The sequence below is a fragment of the Nothobranchius furzeri genome, chromosome 11, assembly GCF_043380555.1.
Source record: "Nothobranchius furzeri strain GRZ-AD chromosome 11, NfurGRZ-RIMD1, whole genome shotgun sequence".
In the NCBI taxonomy this organism is placed as follows: domain Eukaryota; kingdom Metazoa; phylum Chordata; class Actinopteri; order Cyprinodontiformes; family Nothobranchiidae; genus Nothobranchius; species Nothobranchius furzeri.
The window spans coordinates 50,728,894-50,745,365 of NC_091751.1; the positions used below are offsets into that span (position 1 = coordinate 50,728,894).

At 42.0% G+C, this 16,472-nt stretch overlaps 1 protein-coding gene across 9 annotated transcripts in view; it reads right to left on the minus strand.

The window, feature by feature from the left end:
- dtna (dystrobrevin, alpha) overlaps positions 1-15,834 on the minus strand; it is a 35,797-nt gene extending 19,963 nt beyond the window's left edge. For 2 of the 9 annotated variants that reach the window (XR_011515482.1, XR_011515483.1), the window contains exons 1-9: positions 14,432-14,567; positions 4,838-4,905; positions 3,041-3,121; positions 2,744-2,957; positions 2,340-2,425; positions 1,710-1,864; positions 1,508-1,613; positions 797-963; positions 487-611 (exon numbers count right to left, since the gene is read on the minus strand). Coding sequence is in view for 7 of the 9 variants with exons in the window: in XM_054740980.2 (XP_054596955.2) it covers positions 487-611; positions 797-963; positions 1,508-1,613; positions 1,710-1,864; positions 2,340-2,425; positions 2,744-2,957; positions 3,041-3,121; positions 4,838-4,905; positions 14,432-14,448 (1,019 nt within the window). In the remaining 2 variants the exon portion in view is untranslated. Of the gene's footprint in view, positions 1-486; positions 612-796; positions 964-1,507; positions 1,614-1,709; positions 1,865-2,339; positions 2,426-2,743; positions 2,958-3,040; positions 3,122-4,837; positions 4,906-5,412; positions 5,432-14,431; positions 14,568-15,642 lie in introns of those variants that run through there. The other 7 variants (XM_054740980.2, XM_070541663.1, XM_054740995.2 and 4 more) reach the window with 5 other exon arrangements.
- Positions 15,835-16,472: the final 638 nt, after the last annotated feature.

Sequence of the window (16,472 nt, forward strand, 5' to 3'; positions counted from 1 at the left end):
CAGCCCTAAAACAATAAGGTGATATGTCTTCCAGTTGTTATTAAAAAAACTGACACTGAAATAAAATCCTGTCAGCTTTGTTTCAGAGATGATTTAGAATGAGCAAAATAACCGTTAGCAGGAAGAAACGGGCATACTTTTTAGGTTGAACCAAATGAGCCATTAGAAGCGTCAGAGTTGGTATTAAAAAAAAAACCTAAAGAAATTATGGAAAGGTTGCAAAATGGCAACCAGAGCCTTCAGATCTCAAAAAGCAAAGAATTTAAGAAATTTAGGAATTTAGATTGTGAAGGCCTTAATTGCATTTTTTCATTGCGTAACACAAAACAGCTAAAAAACCTAGCTAAAAACGGGTGGTGCACAGTTGCAAATCAGATAATTCCCAAGGCTGTAATTAAACCTATTGATCAGCTGACCTGAGTGATTGACCGGAATCATTTCAGGCTGTGAGTTAGCAGTGGGGAGGTAGGAACAAGAAGTATTTACACAATATGAGCGAGGTTGAGAGGTTTCTCTGGCGTTTCTGGAAACATAGGGTGAAGGGGCTCTCTGCTGGATGCACAGCTCAGTGACTTGCTGAGGACATGAGATAACTTCTTCGCGGGAGATTTCTAGGAGAAGCACAGAGGCCAAATGGTTGTCAAAACAAAAGGACATCAATACAATGACCCCCCCCCCCCCACACACACACACACACAGCAGCATTCTTACATGCAGATTAAAAATAGCCTCAGTGACTGATGTCATGCAGACACGCCTCCATATAACTCCCCCTCTTCCTATTTCCTTTCCTTACCCATGACGTATACTCCTTCATTTGGTGCTGGTTGCTATGGGAACCGCTGGCATGCCCCCTCCAGAAGCAGTCCTGACAGAGCTGGTAATTGTGACATTGCTGGCAGCGGTAGCGGAAGCCCATCATACTCTCAGTGTGGCAGTAGGAGCACTCGACCGGGTGAAACACTGCAGGGGGGTACAGTTGTGCACACACACACACACACAGACACACACACACACACACACACAGACACACACACACAGACACACACACACACACACACACACACACACACACACACACACACACACACACACACACACACACACACACACACACACACACACACACATGTGATGATAACAGATAGTTTGTACACTGCAGGGAGGACAAGATTCATTTTCATTAATTTGAGGATTGTTACGGCCGCCGTGTGACAAGGACAGATGTGGGGAGATATTGATTATGTTTTGTTGACAGTTACACGCATAACACTGCAGCATGAGCACAATGTGTGTGCACTATTCTTCTTCTGCTCAAACAGAGGATTGTGCACAGTGATGGCAGCATCACAAATACACTTGCACACATACACTCAGCGCCTAATGTCTCCACAGCATTTTCGTCTGCTTGACCAGTTGTGCAACTGTGATGCAAAGCTCAACTCTTGCATCTCCCCTGCCCCACACACGCTTTCTTTGCAAACATTTCTATGTTGGCGCCTCTCACCGTTCTCCACGTTAGCGAGGCGATGCATGAGCGGTAACCACACCAAGCACTGAGGGGACGGGTCTGACATCAACGTGTCCAGGAATGTGTTGAGCGAGACCTTTTTCTGTTGATGTTCAGAGCAAACAAGAGCAAGACTCATCTACAATGTCATCGCCACGACAATCACTGAAGTGATAAGCTGCGATTAATGAACCCTCACCTGCTGTGCAAAGCAGGATCGTGCAGCTTGCTCAGTGTAGCCAAAGGAAGGCCCCTCGAACACCGCCATGGGTAATTTCAGCACCTCCCTCAGAAACTGGTCAAACTGTGAGGGAACCATTATTCCAGCAGGATCTGATATTTGTGAAAAGATATCTGGAAACAATAAGGAGGGATAAGTGTGTGTGTGTGTGTGTGTAGGGGAGGGGGAGGGGGGCACACGTTAATTGAACTAATTGTCAGTTCCCACAACAGTTGGCTAATTACAGAATCATACAACACAATTATCCCACTTGTTTGTGTAAACAAATCAAAGCAAAGCAGTTATAATGATCAGTTGTACCAACACGCTAGCCCTTCATATTTTTCTGTTACAAGCTGCAACTCCCCCAGATATGGAACATTATTTAATAAACTCTAACCTGCCACTTAATACAGTAACAATGACTTCTGCTGAGCATGAGGGGACTAAAAAAACACTGCTGCTTTTCTTAAAACACATTAAACAGATGCTGAAATGAACAGAAACAACAGACTAATCAGTATATTTTAGGTTTATAATTAGGTATGCCAGTTTATTGCTATGTAATAACATATTATTTCACAATTAAAGTAAAATTAGTTCCCTTACATCTTAGTTTATCCAGAATTTTCCCTCCGCAGATGGTTGCAAGCGCCATCTTCATGACAAAAACAGAAATCTTGCCGTGACCCTCCCTGAAAAACAAGACAAACAAAAACTTTTATTAAATTATGTTTTAAATTATAGTCTGGTTATAGTTTAGCCATTTTTGTGAAAGGCAGGCATCACTAAACATGCACATTTGCATAAAAATGAATAACAGCTTGAGGAATATTTCACTCTTGCTTTCACACTTACACACAAACGACAGTGTACACCCACGTGTTGTGCTTTTACTGACACAAACGTCTTGGTTAACACTTTGCATCCACATTTCACGCATCATTTGCTCAAACCTCCTATGTGAAAGTTCACCAGCAGCCCTCTGACTCGTCATGTGACTCGTTACTCACGGGTCGTAGGCCGCCAGCAGGAAGTTGAGCAGCAGGCTGATGGACTGCTCCACGCTGATCTGATGGGTGGTGGGCATGCGCTTGTTCAGCTGGTGTAAGATCGTGGACAGAACCACTTCCAGACGAGCCACAGCAAGCTCAGCGCTGAGGTGCATGGTGTTAAGGCCGTTCTCGCGGAAAGCCTCGATGACGTTCCAAATGTCAACCAAGTGCACTGGAAACATAGAAAACACGGCATGAGCGTCTTGATTGGATGCAGTTATGAGTGTGATCAAACGTGAACTGAATTAGACACACAGTTGCATTTCTTCTGCACAAATCGAAGTTTGCAGGCTGTTCTGTAGGTTGACAACCGTATGGAGTCCAAATCCTGGGCCCCTAAAGAAGATATGAACATTAAATTAGTGGTTTTGATGGCAGAATCTGTTTGTTAAAAAAATGTCCATGTGAATGTTAACAATTCTGTCAAAACTTCCTCATCTTTTAGGTTTTTTCTACATAGTTCTACATAGCACACACATAAAAACCTTAATGTGGAATTATTTATAAAGGTGTTGAACATTTGTTTAATCAATACATTTGCAATAGTCTCTAGTAGGAATGAATGCCTTGTAAGTCGTACTCTGGAGTGTGCCTGTATAAGCAGGATTTGGAGTCTCATTTCCTGATATTTGGAAATATCGTCTCTGATTGGATAACAGCAACATGACTCTACCGCTGACTTGCAATGTTGATGTTTTATCTTCACAAATTGCACAAGCACGGAGGAGTTCTGCTGTGTGGTGAAATTGCTAATGCTAACTGTTAGCTTCTACTAGCCAAGCATCTAACAGCCTTCCTCATCACAAGTCAAGACAGGTGACTCCATGAATGTTAAGCTACAGTGTGATGTAAACCTGTCAGGCTTTTCAAATCCTAGAGTTTCCCTCGTCTATTTTCTATCAGAAGTTAATGCAGGAGACAGGTGTAGGAGACTTTTTTCATGTTCAGCCTGCATGAAACACTCAGAGACTTGTTATAATCAGAAATAATCATAAAAAGGGTTTGTCAGTGATCCACACCTGAACATCGATATGCAAGATTTAGATTACACACATAAACGTTTAAAAAAACCTAATGTTATGGTTGATTCTGAGCTCACTTGGACAAGCATATAAATGCTGCGGTAAAGTCACGTTTTCTCCAATGAAGGCAACTGGCAAAAATTTAATCTGTTTCAGCGAGGAAGGACTTTGAGAGACTGAGAGAGAGCATTTATCACCTTCTGACTGGATTAATGCAATTGTCTTTATGTCGGGGTGAGTCAGGTGTGTCTCTCACGCTTACAGTTAGTCCGGAATGGTGCTGCTCGCCTGCTGACAAGTACCCGCAGGTTGGAACACATCTCCCTAGTGCCGGCTTCTCTTCATTGGATTCCCGTTGTTGTTGGTGTTTTAAAATACTTATTTTGACGTGCAAGTCCTTAAATTGGCACGCACCCTTTTTTCCCGTCTGAACATCTCAAGCCTTGTGATCCGCCAAGACACCTAAGGTCTGCTGGTCAGCAGCTACTGGTTGTTCTGAGGTCGAGGTTAATGCTTAGAGGTGATCGGGCCTTTGCTGTGGCTACACCTAAGCTCTGGAACCAGCTGCCTCCTTGTATTAAACCGGCCTCCTCGCTTACAGCCTTTAAAACCTTTGGCTTGTGGTTCTTGCTGTGGTACACTTGTGGTTTTCGTGTTTTCAGTATATTTATGTATGTGTGTGTGTGTGTGTGTATATATATATATATATATACATTTATGTCTCTTAGCTTTATGTATTTGTAGTGTGTTTTTTATGTTTTTTTTTCTTTTTATTGATCAGCACTGTTTGGTTCTGTTGTGTATCAATAAATAAATCTGGATTGGATTAATGAAACAAGAAAATACAGTTCAGAACAAATGTGCTCCTGTAAACACGTTTGATTTCTTTACAATGTGTGAAAAATAGATCCAATCAATCTTAAGGACATGTGTAGAGATGCTCAACAGAGGAATATTTGCTGGTTTTTAATGTTCAGTGAGTAAATCGGTCCAGCGTGCATCAGAGTGAACCGTGGCCCAGAGCACTTACTCATCTCGACATACAGTTGCCTTCTGTCCGCCATGTTGTCACCTCGCTGCCGGCAGTCTTCAATCATTCTAATCCAGAGCAGAGAAAGTCACGTTAGAGTCGATGCGCTGTAGCATTTCATTGCAATCAGGTATTCACAAAATACACTCCTCATATTGGAGCGTTCAGCTTTACTACATGTGAATTCACAGCAAAACTCCACTGTATTCTCAAACGTATCAAATTATTTTCAAAAATTCTGGATGTCATTTTTTTCCCCAGATGCATTTAGTTAATGAAGTTCATATCATGCAATGATGAAAATGCTTCAGCCGCAATTTCATATCTCATTGTTGCACAACACATGTGAAACTACCGTAATCATTTAAACAGATGCATTTCATTCTGAAGAAAAGTTGACAGAGAGAGACAGCCTCTTAATTCTAGGTCTCCTTTATTAGCTGCTGCTAGCCAGAACAAGATCTGATCTGGACAATAAGTCTGTCAAACATCTTTAAATCTAAATGGTATTACATTAAAAGTGCAGTGTGGTCAAATTTGTGTAGGTACAGCATTCCGTGTATAGAAACAAATACCTGTGTTTCCATTACCAGAACGGGGAAATTGACCGAGAGATACGACGTCCCAGTCCTCTCAGCTGCTGTGTCTACCTTCAAATTCAGACCTTTCAGAACTTTGCACAGACGGCAGCACATCACGACTCCTCTGGCAGCGAGAGATCAGCGTCAAAAAGCATCTATCAAAGTATATCATAATCCATTCAGAGGACGAGAGCAGCTGTGTGATGTAAAATGTGGTGTTTGACCAGAAGAAGCGTCATTTTTTACAAAGCCCCGTTAATAAGTCTGTGGGGGGAATTCCGTTGTGTTTTCCAGCGTCAAGAGTTAGATTTCATTAGGCCCGAGCAGCGAAGCAGCAAAGTCCTATTGTATCTGCTCTGTTTATTATTATTAGGCCCGAGCAGCAAAAGCGCTGCGAAGGCCTATTGTATCTGCTCTGTTCATTTTCCTTCCACCAAGTAAATTGGCTTTTTGGAAGCCTTAACATACCCGAAAACTCGGAAATTTTTGCACACATGTCAGGCGTGGTGTCAAATTTTGTATTTTAAAGGTCTCAAAAAAATCGCAATAAAACTAGTTCCACAGCGCCCCCTAGAATGTGAAAAATACCCCCCTCCATAAACCTTAGTTTGTCGTACAGTAATGAAATTTTGTACACGTGTAGTACTCAACAGCAAGTCGGCCATTTTGGGTTGAAATGGCGATTTTTACCCGTTTCGGCCGCTTTTAAGGTCCGCTTCTGATTGATTTTCTCAATCATTTTTCGCACGATCGTCTCGAAATTTGTGCGAAATTGATAAGAAGGGATGGCCAATCAAATAGAAAAAAATGAAACTGACTTTTTGTATATGCTGAGGGGGCGGGGTCAGGCCTCAAAGTTTGGCTACTCGCCAAAAAAAAAAGGCTATAACTTCATAACCAAATAGAGTAGAATTACAAAAACTTCTGTGGTCATTCGGCATCTGGCCCTGAATAAATTTAATGGTTGGATGATTACATCAAACAACCCCAACCCTTCAGGACCAAAAAGGTCACGTTTTACTGTGATAGGTCCCAAAACACCCCATTTCACTTAATCACCACAAATTTGTAGCTGGTAACTCAAGACAAGTGGGGGTTGCTTGGCGTCACTTTATGGGAGTTTTCAAAAGAGGGCGGGGCTGTGGCTGCGCAGTGAAGTCAGGCGTACCGCTGTGGCCATAGGTTTGACTCCCATTTCGTCATTTCTAAAGCTATCTCCACAAAACGTCTGGCGAGCGATCCTAGTCTGGCCCCCCAAAAAATTTGATGTGAAAATCCAGTGGGTGTGGCCTATTTTTTAAAATAGCGCCCCCTAGGACCATTAAAACTGTCAGCCCCAAGCCATGCTTTGACTGAGGATTACGACTTTTGGTACACTAATGTAGTATCTCAGGACCTACAAAAAAGTCTCTTGGAGCCAAGCGGAAAGTTGTACAGGAGGTCGGCCATTTTGGTCCAGGAACTCGATTTAGTAGTTTTCGCACATGTTTGATGCCCTATCGCCCTTTTCACCGAACACCTTCAAACTTCTGCTATATACTCTTGAGACATAGGGGAAAATTTTCAACCGTGGAATTTTTCAAAACTTGAAAGGTGTGGGTGTGGCTAAGCCTCAAACTTTGACCTTTCGCCATTATATTACTTGACGTAATAACTCCCGGGGGGGGGGGGGGGGGGAGTGGGGGGTTCAACTGTCGGATCATTCAAAAGTTGAAAGGTGTGGGCGTGGCTAAGCCTCAAACTTTGACCTGTCGCCAAGCCACTCTTTTTTTCACAGCTCCCTATTGGACTCCTTTCACCCAATCACCAGCAATCTCTGGCAAATAGCAGTAGACAAGTTGAGGTCACTTGGTCTCCAGTACTGGCAGGTTTCGAACAAAGGCGGGGCTTTGGGAGCATGGTGAAATTCACCATCACTCCTTGAAAATACGTTTGTCTCTCATTTCCTCAGTTATGATATCGCTACAAATTTTCTGGTGAGTAATCCTAGCCTGACCACCAATATAAATAGACGTGATAGGTTTGTGGGCGTTGCCTATTTTCTGACCATCAAAACCATTAAAACTCTCAGCCCCAAGCCGTGCTTTATCTGAGAACTATGAAATTTGGTACACTAATGTAGTGCCTTGGGACCTACTAAAAAGCCTCTTGGGGCCAAGGTCAATGTCGCACAAGAAGTCGGCAACTTTGGTCCAAGTATTCGATTTAGTGGTTTTAGCACACATTGTTTGGAGAGTGATGCCCCATTGCCCTTTTCACCAATCGCCTTCAAACTTCTGCTATATACCCTTAAGACATAGGGGGAAAATTTCAACTGTGGAATTTTTCAAAACTTTAAAGGTGTGGGTGTGGCTAAGCCTCAAACTTTGACCTTTTGCCATTATATTACTTGACGTAATAACTCCCATGCGCATGATCAGATCTATATCAAATATTGTCTGTGTGATCACTGACCACATCTCAAGACCATGGCTGTGTTCGAGATGAGCCAGTTCTGCGCAGATTAGACCAGTGGTGATCGGCGAGCAGTGCATGCCGGTTGGATTTGTGTCTGACTTGATGCCGACTTGCTCTGACGTCATGCATACGTAGGCAACGATAACCTCGTGAGATCAAGGCGGCCGCAGATTTTGGAGCAAGGCGCTGCAGTTACTCTCCACCGGCTGCAAAACCTAGAGGATGACGGGAAACGCCTGGCTCTCACCTGATCTAAGATCTGATTGGTTCATATTTTGATCCAAACATCCGGTGGTAGAACATGAAATGTTAGTTGGTCACATGTATTCTGTAAATCATGTTATGTTGATAATGACAACAATATAGGCCATAAAGAGAAATGTGTTTTGTGTTCTTTTGCCACATTTGCTATGAACACACTAAACCTACAGCTGATAACCTTTACTTATTATTACAGTCATGTCTCCATATGCATTATATGATATCCACAAGCACGTGAGGATGTGTTTCAGCTGCTAACAGGCACCAGAATTAAAATAAATAATTAAACAAGTATGAACTCTAACACGATATCTTCAGTCATTGTCACCCCCGAGTTACACATGTAGGGAAATCTGTCCGACTTAAACGCCGGCTTTCAGCCACTCCCCCTGCTGCTTCCGTCTGCTCTCGTCTGTTTTCCAGGCGAGGCGCAGCTCAACTCGAACACGGCCAATGATAATGTGGACAGCTGACATCACCTAAGCCCTGCCGCCTGACAACAGGAAGTCTATTTTATGGTGAAATGCCCATATTTGTCCCCTCTAATTTAGTCAACATGACACTAAGGTCATAGACTGTCTTCATGGTGCTGTAATGACCATTCAGATCTGATAACTTTCTAGAAAGGGAGGGGCTTTGATGCCATGGCAAATTCTGGCGTGATGTCGTGACCTTACGTTTGACTGTAACTTCCACAAACAGCGTCCGATCTGCACGAGACTGAACATGGCAATCAACAATCATGCCCTTTAGCCAATGAGGCACAAACGGTTGGTGAACGTTGTATAATATCACCACTGCGCCCCTACATACCTTTAAAACTGTAATAACTCCTACAGACGAGGTCGCAACTGCACCAAACTTTCTATGTGTCATCAAACAAAGGCACCCAACACAATCCTGTGGTCATTGGTTGATATCTCTTTAGCTCCGCCCCCTGACAGATATTAAGCCCTGAATAACATGTGCATAATGCAATTCACACCAAACTACACGCAAATGATTGTTGTCAACCTACAAACTGCTCCATGGAATATTTTCCAAAATTTGGGACAGCATCCCCTAGATACAATAAAACCTTTGTAACTTCTACAAAAAAGCTCCAAACTATATCAAACATGGTGGGAGTCATCATGCAACTGCAATCAACACATGTCTGTGCTCACTCGTTCAAATCACTTTAACTCCACCCACTTACAGCCTTTTGTCTCTAGATGACCCATGCAACATTTATTGATGCCAAATTAACAGAAAACCATCCATGATGACCAAAGATGACCTCTATGAGATTTAGTGGTAAATGGCCCAATATAGAAAGTGTGTGAAATTTACGTATTTCAATGGCGATGTGAAGGTTGCTAAAAAAGTAGGTTGCCAGCGCCCCCTTAAAAATACCCATCCGCTTTGACCTTTTTTTTTATAGTAGAGTGATGAAATTTGGTACACTTGTAGAACTCAACAATATGCACAGAAAAGTCTCTTGCACCCATGGTCAACATCAAACAGGAAGCCGGCCATTTTGGACTGAAGTAGCGATTTTTGCCTAATTTTGGTCATTTGTAGGGTCTGCATTTGGTTGAACAGTTTGGTAATTTTTCGTCTCAAAAATAGTGTGCAATCGATCAGAAGGGATGGACAATTTGAATGAGAAATCAAAACTGAATTTTTATAAATAATGAAGGGGCGGGGCCAGGCCTAGAAGTTCGAGCACTCGCCAAAAAAATTCAAATGACTATAGTTTCATTAATGAAAGAATTACAGTTAAAAAACTTGTTTGTGGACATTCCTCATTGGCCCCCAAAGAAAAATTAATGGTCAATTGATGATGTCACACAAGCCCCGCCCCTTCAGTGGCCTAGTGGTAGAGTGTCCGCCCTGAGACTGGGAGATCAGGGGTTCGATTCCTGGTCGGGTCATACCAAAGACTTTGAAAAAATGGGACCCAATGCCTCCCTTCTTGACACTCAGCATTAAGGGGTTGGATTGGGGGGTTAAACCACCAAATAGTTCCCGAGCGCAGCTGTGTCTGCAGCTCACCGCTCCCCCAGGGGATGGGTCAAATGCGGAGAACAAATTTCGCACACACGCCTGTGTGTGACAACTAATGGGACTTGTAACTTTGACTTTAACTTCAAAAGGTCAAGTTTTACTGTGAAATTTCCCAAAATTCACCATTTCGTATAATCACCACAAACTTGTAGCAGATAACTGAAGACAAGTTGGGGTTGCTAGCCCTCACTTTATGGGAGCTTTCAAAAGACAGCGTGGCTGTGATGGTGCGGCGAAGTCAGGCGTAATGCCATGGCCATAAGATTGCCTCTCATTTAGTCAATTCTAAAGCTATCGCCACGAAATTTCTGATGAGAGATCCTAGTATGATCTACAATAAAACTTGAAATCAAAAGTCAGTAGGCATGGCCAATTTTTGAAATAGCACCCCCTAGCACCCTTAAAAGTGTCAGCCCCAAGCCATGCTTTGACTGAGGATTATGAAATTTTGTACACTTAAGTAGTGTCTCAGGACGCACAAAAAAACAAAAAAAAAACTCTCTTGAGGCCATGCTCAATATCCCACAGGAAGTCGACCATTTTGGTCCAAGTATGCCATTTTGTGTTTTTTGCACACTTTAAAGGTACGTCAATCCCCAAGTGCCCTTTGCCCCCATCGCCTTCATACTTCTGCTGAAAACTCTTAAGACCAAGCGGGAAAAACTGAACCTACGGATTTACCAAAAGTCTAACGGTGTGGGCGTGGCTAGGCCTCAAACTCTGACCTGTCACCACACCATGCTTTACTGTCAATGCTCCCAAATTGACTCTTTTAACCTAATCAACATGAATCTCTGGCAAACAGCAGTAGACATGTTGGGGTCACTTGTGTCCAGCACTGGCAGGTTTCAGAAAAGGGCAGGACCCTGGAAGCATGGCGAAATTCACCATCATGCCATGGAAATACGTTTGCTTCTCATTTTCTCAGTTCTCACGATATCACCAAAAGATTTCTGGTGAGTGATTCTAGTCTGACCCCCAATATAAATAGATGTCATAAGCTAGTGGGCGTGGCCTTTTTTCTGAAATAGCACCCCCTACGACCATTAAAACTATTAGCCTCAAGTCATGCTTTGACTGAGGATTGTGAAATTTTGCACACTTATGTGCCTGGGCCTACAAAGAAGTCTCATGGAGCCATGCTCCATATCTCACAGGAAGTCGGCCATTTTGTTCCAATAACGTTACAGAGTTTCTTTCGAAGCTGGAACATTTTGCTAATGTAAAATATTTTTAGTGGCGACTGTTGGCAGGCTAGGAGGAAAGGTTGAGTCAGATTGAGGTGACAGCTGACCTGTTGCAGGGCGATGGGTTGGAAGAGCGTCGGGGATGGAGTAGAGGGGGTGCGGACGGAGGGTGAGCAGCTTCGCTGCGAGGGGCCGAACGACACTGCTTGCAGCTTTAATTTTTCTTTGCTTCTATTCTGCTTCACCAGCAACTTTTCTAATTTTACTAATGCCAGTTGTTTTGGAAGACGTTTGCTGAAGTCAGTTCCTGCTGACTTACAACCAAGCAGCGTGAGTTAAGCAAGGGTTCCGCTCAGCTACTCTACCGGGCAATTCAGAGTACCCACCCCTGATCAGGTACTCAGAAAGTTCCTGAAAATGGTCTGGAACATGGCAGCTCGGCCGGCCCAGTCAAGTGGCAACCCCACAGGCTCTTGATGATTGGCTACAAAATCAGGAAGTAAGGCAGGACAGATAGTAAACAACGATCAAGTCCCATTTGAGCTGTTTTAAAATGAGAAAACCAGCTGAGAAGGAAAGTGTTTCAATGTAACCCTTTAGACTGTTTTATGATTGTTTCAATTCTTATTTATTGCTTGTTTAAAAATTTAATCTTACAAAATACTCAACTATTACCCCAAATGTAAACTTTAAATAGTTTCAGCTTGGATTAAATGTAGAAAACCTGCTTTATTTGTAAGTTTGTGCTTAGAGCTTCCCCTGGTACTCATTAATTCTGCTTTTAAAGGGAAACTTTGCAGCGTTGGCTCACTTATAGCACCCTCTAGTGTCCGTTTTAATTCACAGTTGTAAAAACAAAACTGAAACTATCCTCTTTGCTGTGCATTCATCTTTTTAACACCTTAATCTAACAGTTGAAATGTCTCCTCAGCGTTCATTAGTTTCTACAGGAGCGGTTCATCATTAAATCAAACAATTCGGATGTGTTCACGATCTAAAACGTGCAGGAATCATACCTCTGAGCGCTCGCGATTCAGAAAACTCTCGAGGTTGACTCTTATTGTGGTGGGACATTAGTTTTATTTGTTAAGCTTCATCAGATAAATGATTTCTTTGTTTCTGCTGAGGCTCCAGAATGACACATAAATGCTAACCAGGTATAACTCATCTGTTCTGAGGCGTAAACATGGATTGCCATGAAGCGTGACTTTGTGTGACTTCAGGGCAGCGGTCTGGACAGGCTGAAGTTGCAAAGAGGGAATCCTGCACACAAGGGGCAAAGAGGGCTGATAGGCTTTTCATTAACCCTGTAAAGGGTCATTTTAGCACAAACTGGCTCAAGAAAATGATAAAAAAAATATGAAAAACTGGTTCGTATGACATTAAGGAACTCTTTTGGCTTCACTTTTCAGATCTAGAGGACCTTTCATGCACAACTCCTCCTCCAAGCTAGCCATGGATGCTAAAAATAAAACCATGTTGTGAAGTTTCTATTTAAATTTTGGCACCTTTACATTTAAGTTTTCATATTTGTTGCAGAGGCTACAAAAATGTCAGAACCAGGAGTCGAATTTCCTCAACAAACTGCTAGCAGTCAGCTAAAGGGAATGATGTTGTTTACATACAGAAAAGGCTAACAGATCAAACTAGTCACTGATGTTTAGGAAAGAAGAAATCTTTGGCCAAATCCAGGAAAGTCTCATGATGAGAAAAAGTAGCTGAAGTGACACTTTAACAGAAATTTTAGAAAAAAGTCCACAGCTCACTTTTCCCTAGTGCCCCACTGGAGGTCACTCACCGAGCTCACACTTAAAGCATTTTATGGGCATCTGCTTTAATCACAGCTCATCAGAAAAGTTTGAAATAATTTAAGTTTGACGTGAAGAAGATTTTGAAAGGGGCAGAGTGGCAGAGAGAATGCTCACACCATGCCTCATTGCACACTGTTCAAGGCAATCTAATACACCTAGTCATGTGGTTGGTTGCCATGGCAGCACAGATCCCAGTTGCTATGTTCGAGAAAACACACACACACACACACACACACACACACACACACACACACACACACACACACACACACACACACACACACACACACACACACACACACACACACACACAGAAAAAAATTTGCTGAAAAGTTTTTGCAACAGAAAATAACTTTTCTAAAATTAAACATCTTGGTTTGCACTTTTTAAAAAATGAATCATTTTTAGGATAGTCACTCAAAAATACTTGGTAACACTTTACAATAAGGGTCCCTTATTAAGTGACTTAGTGCATTATTAAGCATTAATAAACACAGGATCCATTCCCTTTATTATTAACTATTATGTACAATACAATACATAATATGGTTAAGCAGTTGTTTATACTTAAATAGTTTATTAATTCCTAATAACACACTAAGTAATGTTAATTAAGGGACCCTTACTGTAAAGTATACCAAACATTTATTTCTGCAGACATCATTTGTTCACTTTGTTATGCAACAGGTAGACGCAAATATGTGCTGTACATACACAAAATAATCAACATGTTTAAAATCAAACAAGTGTTTTTTTCCTTCATTTGTCTATTTTATTAAACTTACCAGCAGACATTAAGTTATTTTGCTGGAAATCTTTGGAACTCGTTCAAAAAAGGATTAAAATCAAGCTAGAACTGATAATCACGACTGCAGCACAATAAATAACGGTTAAAACAAAGAAAAATCAGCTGTTTTTATTTTTGCAAACGCCCACGACACAATTTATAAATTTGCATGTCATCTCGGAGAGGATAAATGTGGTTCACAAACATAATCTGAGCTGTACATGCAGCCAGTCCTACAGACATCCAGGTCTATGAATCCGAGGCAGAGGAGATACACACATTCTTACAGATTAACACTGATATCCTCTCCCACATCACAAGCAAACACATCTTAAATGCCAGCTATGGCCTTCACTGATCCGTTTTCAGCCTTGGAAATGACTGAGACTGATGCAATCTGGAAGGAGGAGATTATAAACCAACCTGCATATCAGAGAAGAGGAAAACGATGATCAGCATACCTTTTATAAAGCACCATGGCTGCTTTTGTTTTCCTTGCCCAAGCTCGTCTACTCCTTCCACTAACAAATGTCCACAAATCAACAACCTTTTAAAAAGCACCAGAACTGAGATAATCTGAAGTTAGATGCTGCAGGATCCAGTCTTTTCTGCCTCTATCTTTAACTACAAATGAGAATAACTCACATTCTTGAACTGCTCTACTGGCTCGCTCTGGACACCAAACCTCATTCCTGGCACACGCCCAGCAAACATTACTCTTTCTCTGTGGCACTAGTTGCCACAGCAAGGATCTGAAGTGTCCTTAAAAGAGCATATCATGTCATTTCAGCCATTGTGAGTCCAGAAGAACTGGCACTGGCACTCACAAATGTGCTACTCATGCATTTTGGTTTGATTTAGGGTATTTAAACACTGTGGCAACTTTACTGGCTTGATCCCGTTCACCTAGTATAGTTTAGAGACAGTTCCCCCGCAGCTGTTAGGGTTTGTGTGGAGTTATTTTTACATCACGAGACTGTAAAGTACACTGGCATCCAAATCCCGTCTCCTGACAGGAATAAAGAAGCTGCACAGCAAACTTAAGGTTCAGTCGCAGCAGAGCTTTGCAGAGACAAGGCTTCTCCTGCTGCTTAACACCAGCCAGTGATGGAGGTGGATGAAGGGCCCTCTGATGATCACCACGGTTTCCACTGCAAAAGAGCAAAAATTCTGGGACCCCGAGAGCAGCTGCAATTTTATGGCTGAGATTTAGTTTACAACATTGAACAGGAAAAAGATATTCCAACAGGAGAAACTGGTGACAGAATACACAAACGTGTTTTCCTGTCCAACTGTGTGAAATGATACATGCTCATGTGCATTTCAATCACAAGCTTGAAAAGAGGTTTAAGCGCTGTAAATAGTCTGAGTCATGTTCCGTGAGAAAACGTGACTAACATCCAACATGATGCATTTTGTAGCAGCAGGAGCTGCAACAGGCACCTTATGGACCAGTCTCTAATCAAGCAGCACCTGTCACGCAATAGGAAACACCTGTGAGGTCGTGAGATTGGCACGCGGGAGCCTTTTACGCGCAATTTACGCAACAAATCCAACAACGCTCTAATTTAACTTGAGAACTCAGTGACAAAGTAGACTGAGGTCGCTCCTTTACTGCCTGCCAGCCTCCAGCAGCTGCTGCTGCAGCAGCGCACTTGCACACAAGACTTACCAGAATTTATTTCGAGGCATGTCATGCAACACGACTGCTTTCCTGTCAGGAATCCGTCGCGTCCCGCGGTGCGATCACGGTTTCTTTCGTGTCGGATGCTGCATTCCTGCACGGAGCGACCGCTTCTCGCGCCGCTCTTGTTAAAGCTTCTGTGGTGCAGATTTTTTTTCGAGCGGCGCTTCGGCTGAGCAGAACAAGGCAGCGGCTGCCTCCACTATGTGGCCTCCCCGATGACGTAATGCGGAATCTCTTCACATGCGCCAGAGAGGTTGCACAGTGTTCAAGAAAGATGCACAAAAGAACAGAATACCTGGTGTCAGGGAGATGAATTACACATGCATATCTGCAAATTCAGCCCCAAACTGCATGCATAATTAACTCGTGTTTACCAGTGTTATCGTGGTAACAAATAAAAAAATAAAAAATAAAACTATTCAAAGAAAACAACAATCCGCAAATTCTTATTTTTTTTAGTAATTAACTTTTTAGAAAATATTTTATGAAGTTTGACTTTGTTTTTATTTGTAGTGTTTTAATTTTTTATGGTATTTGAAATCTTATTTATTTTACATACAATTTTTATTGACTTAAATTATTATTTCTAAAGAGGTTTATTGCTTGATCGGTATTCTGAGGTTTGCTCTGTTTAAAGATAACATGAACTTGGAAAAGCAAAAGGTTGCAATTCCTTTATTTTATAAATAGTCATGTGACACATATAATATAATGTGACCGGTGCTATCGATTTTAAAATATTTTTACAAGTCATCAGCTAATAAACACAATAAATCAAAAACACAAAAATCCTCATTAGAATGAAACAATCTGAA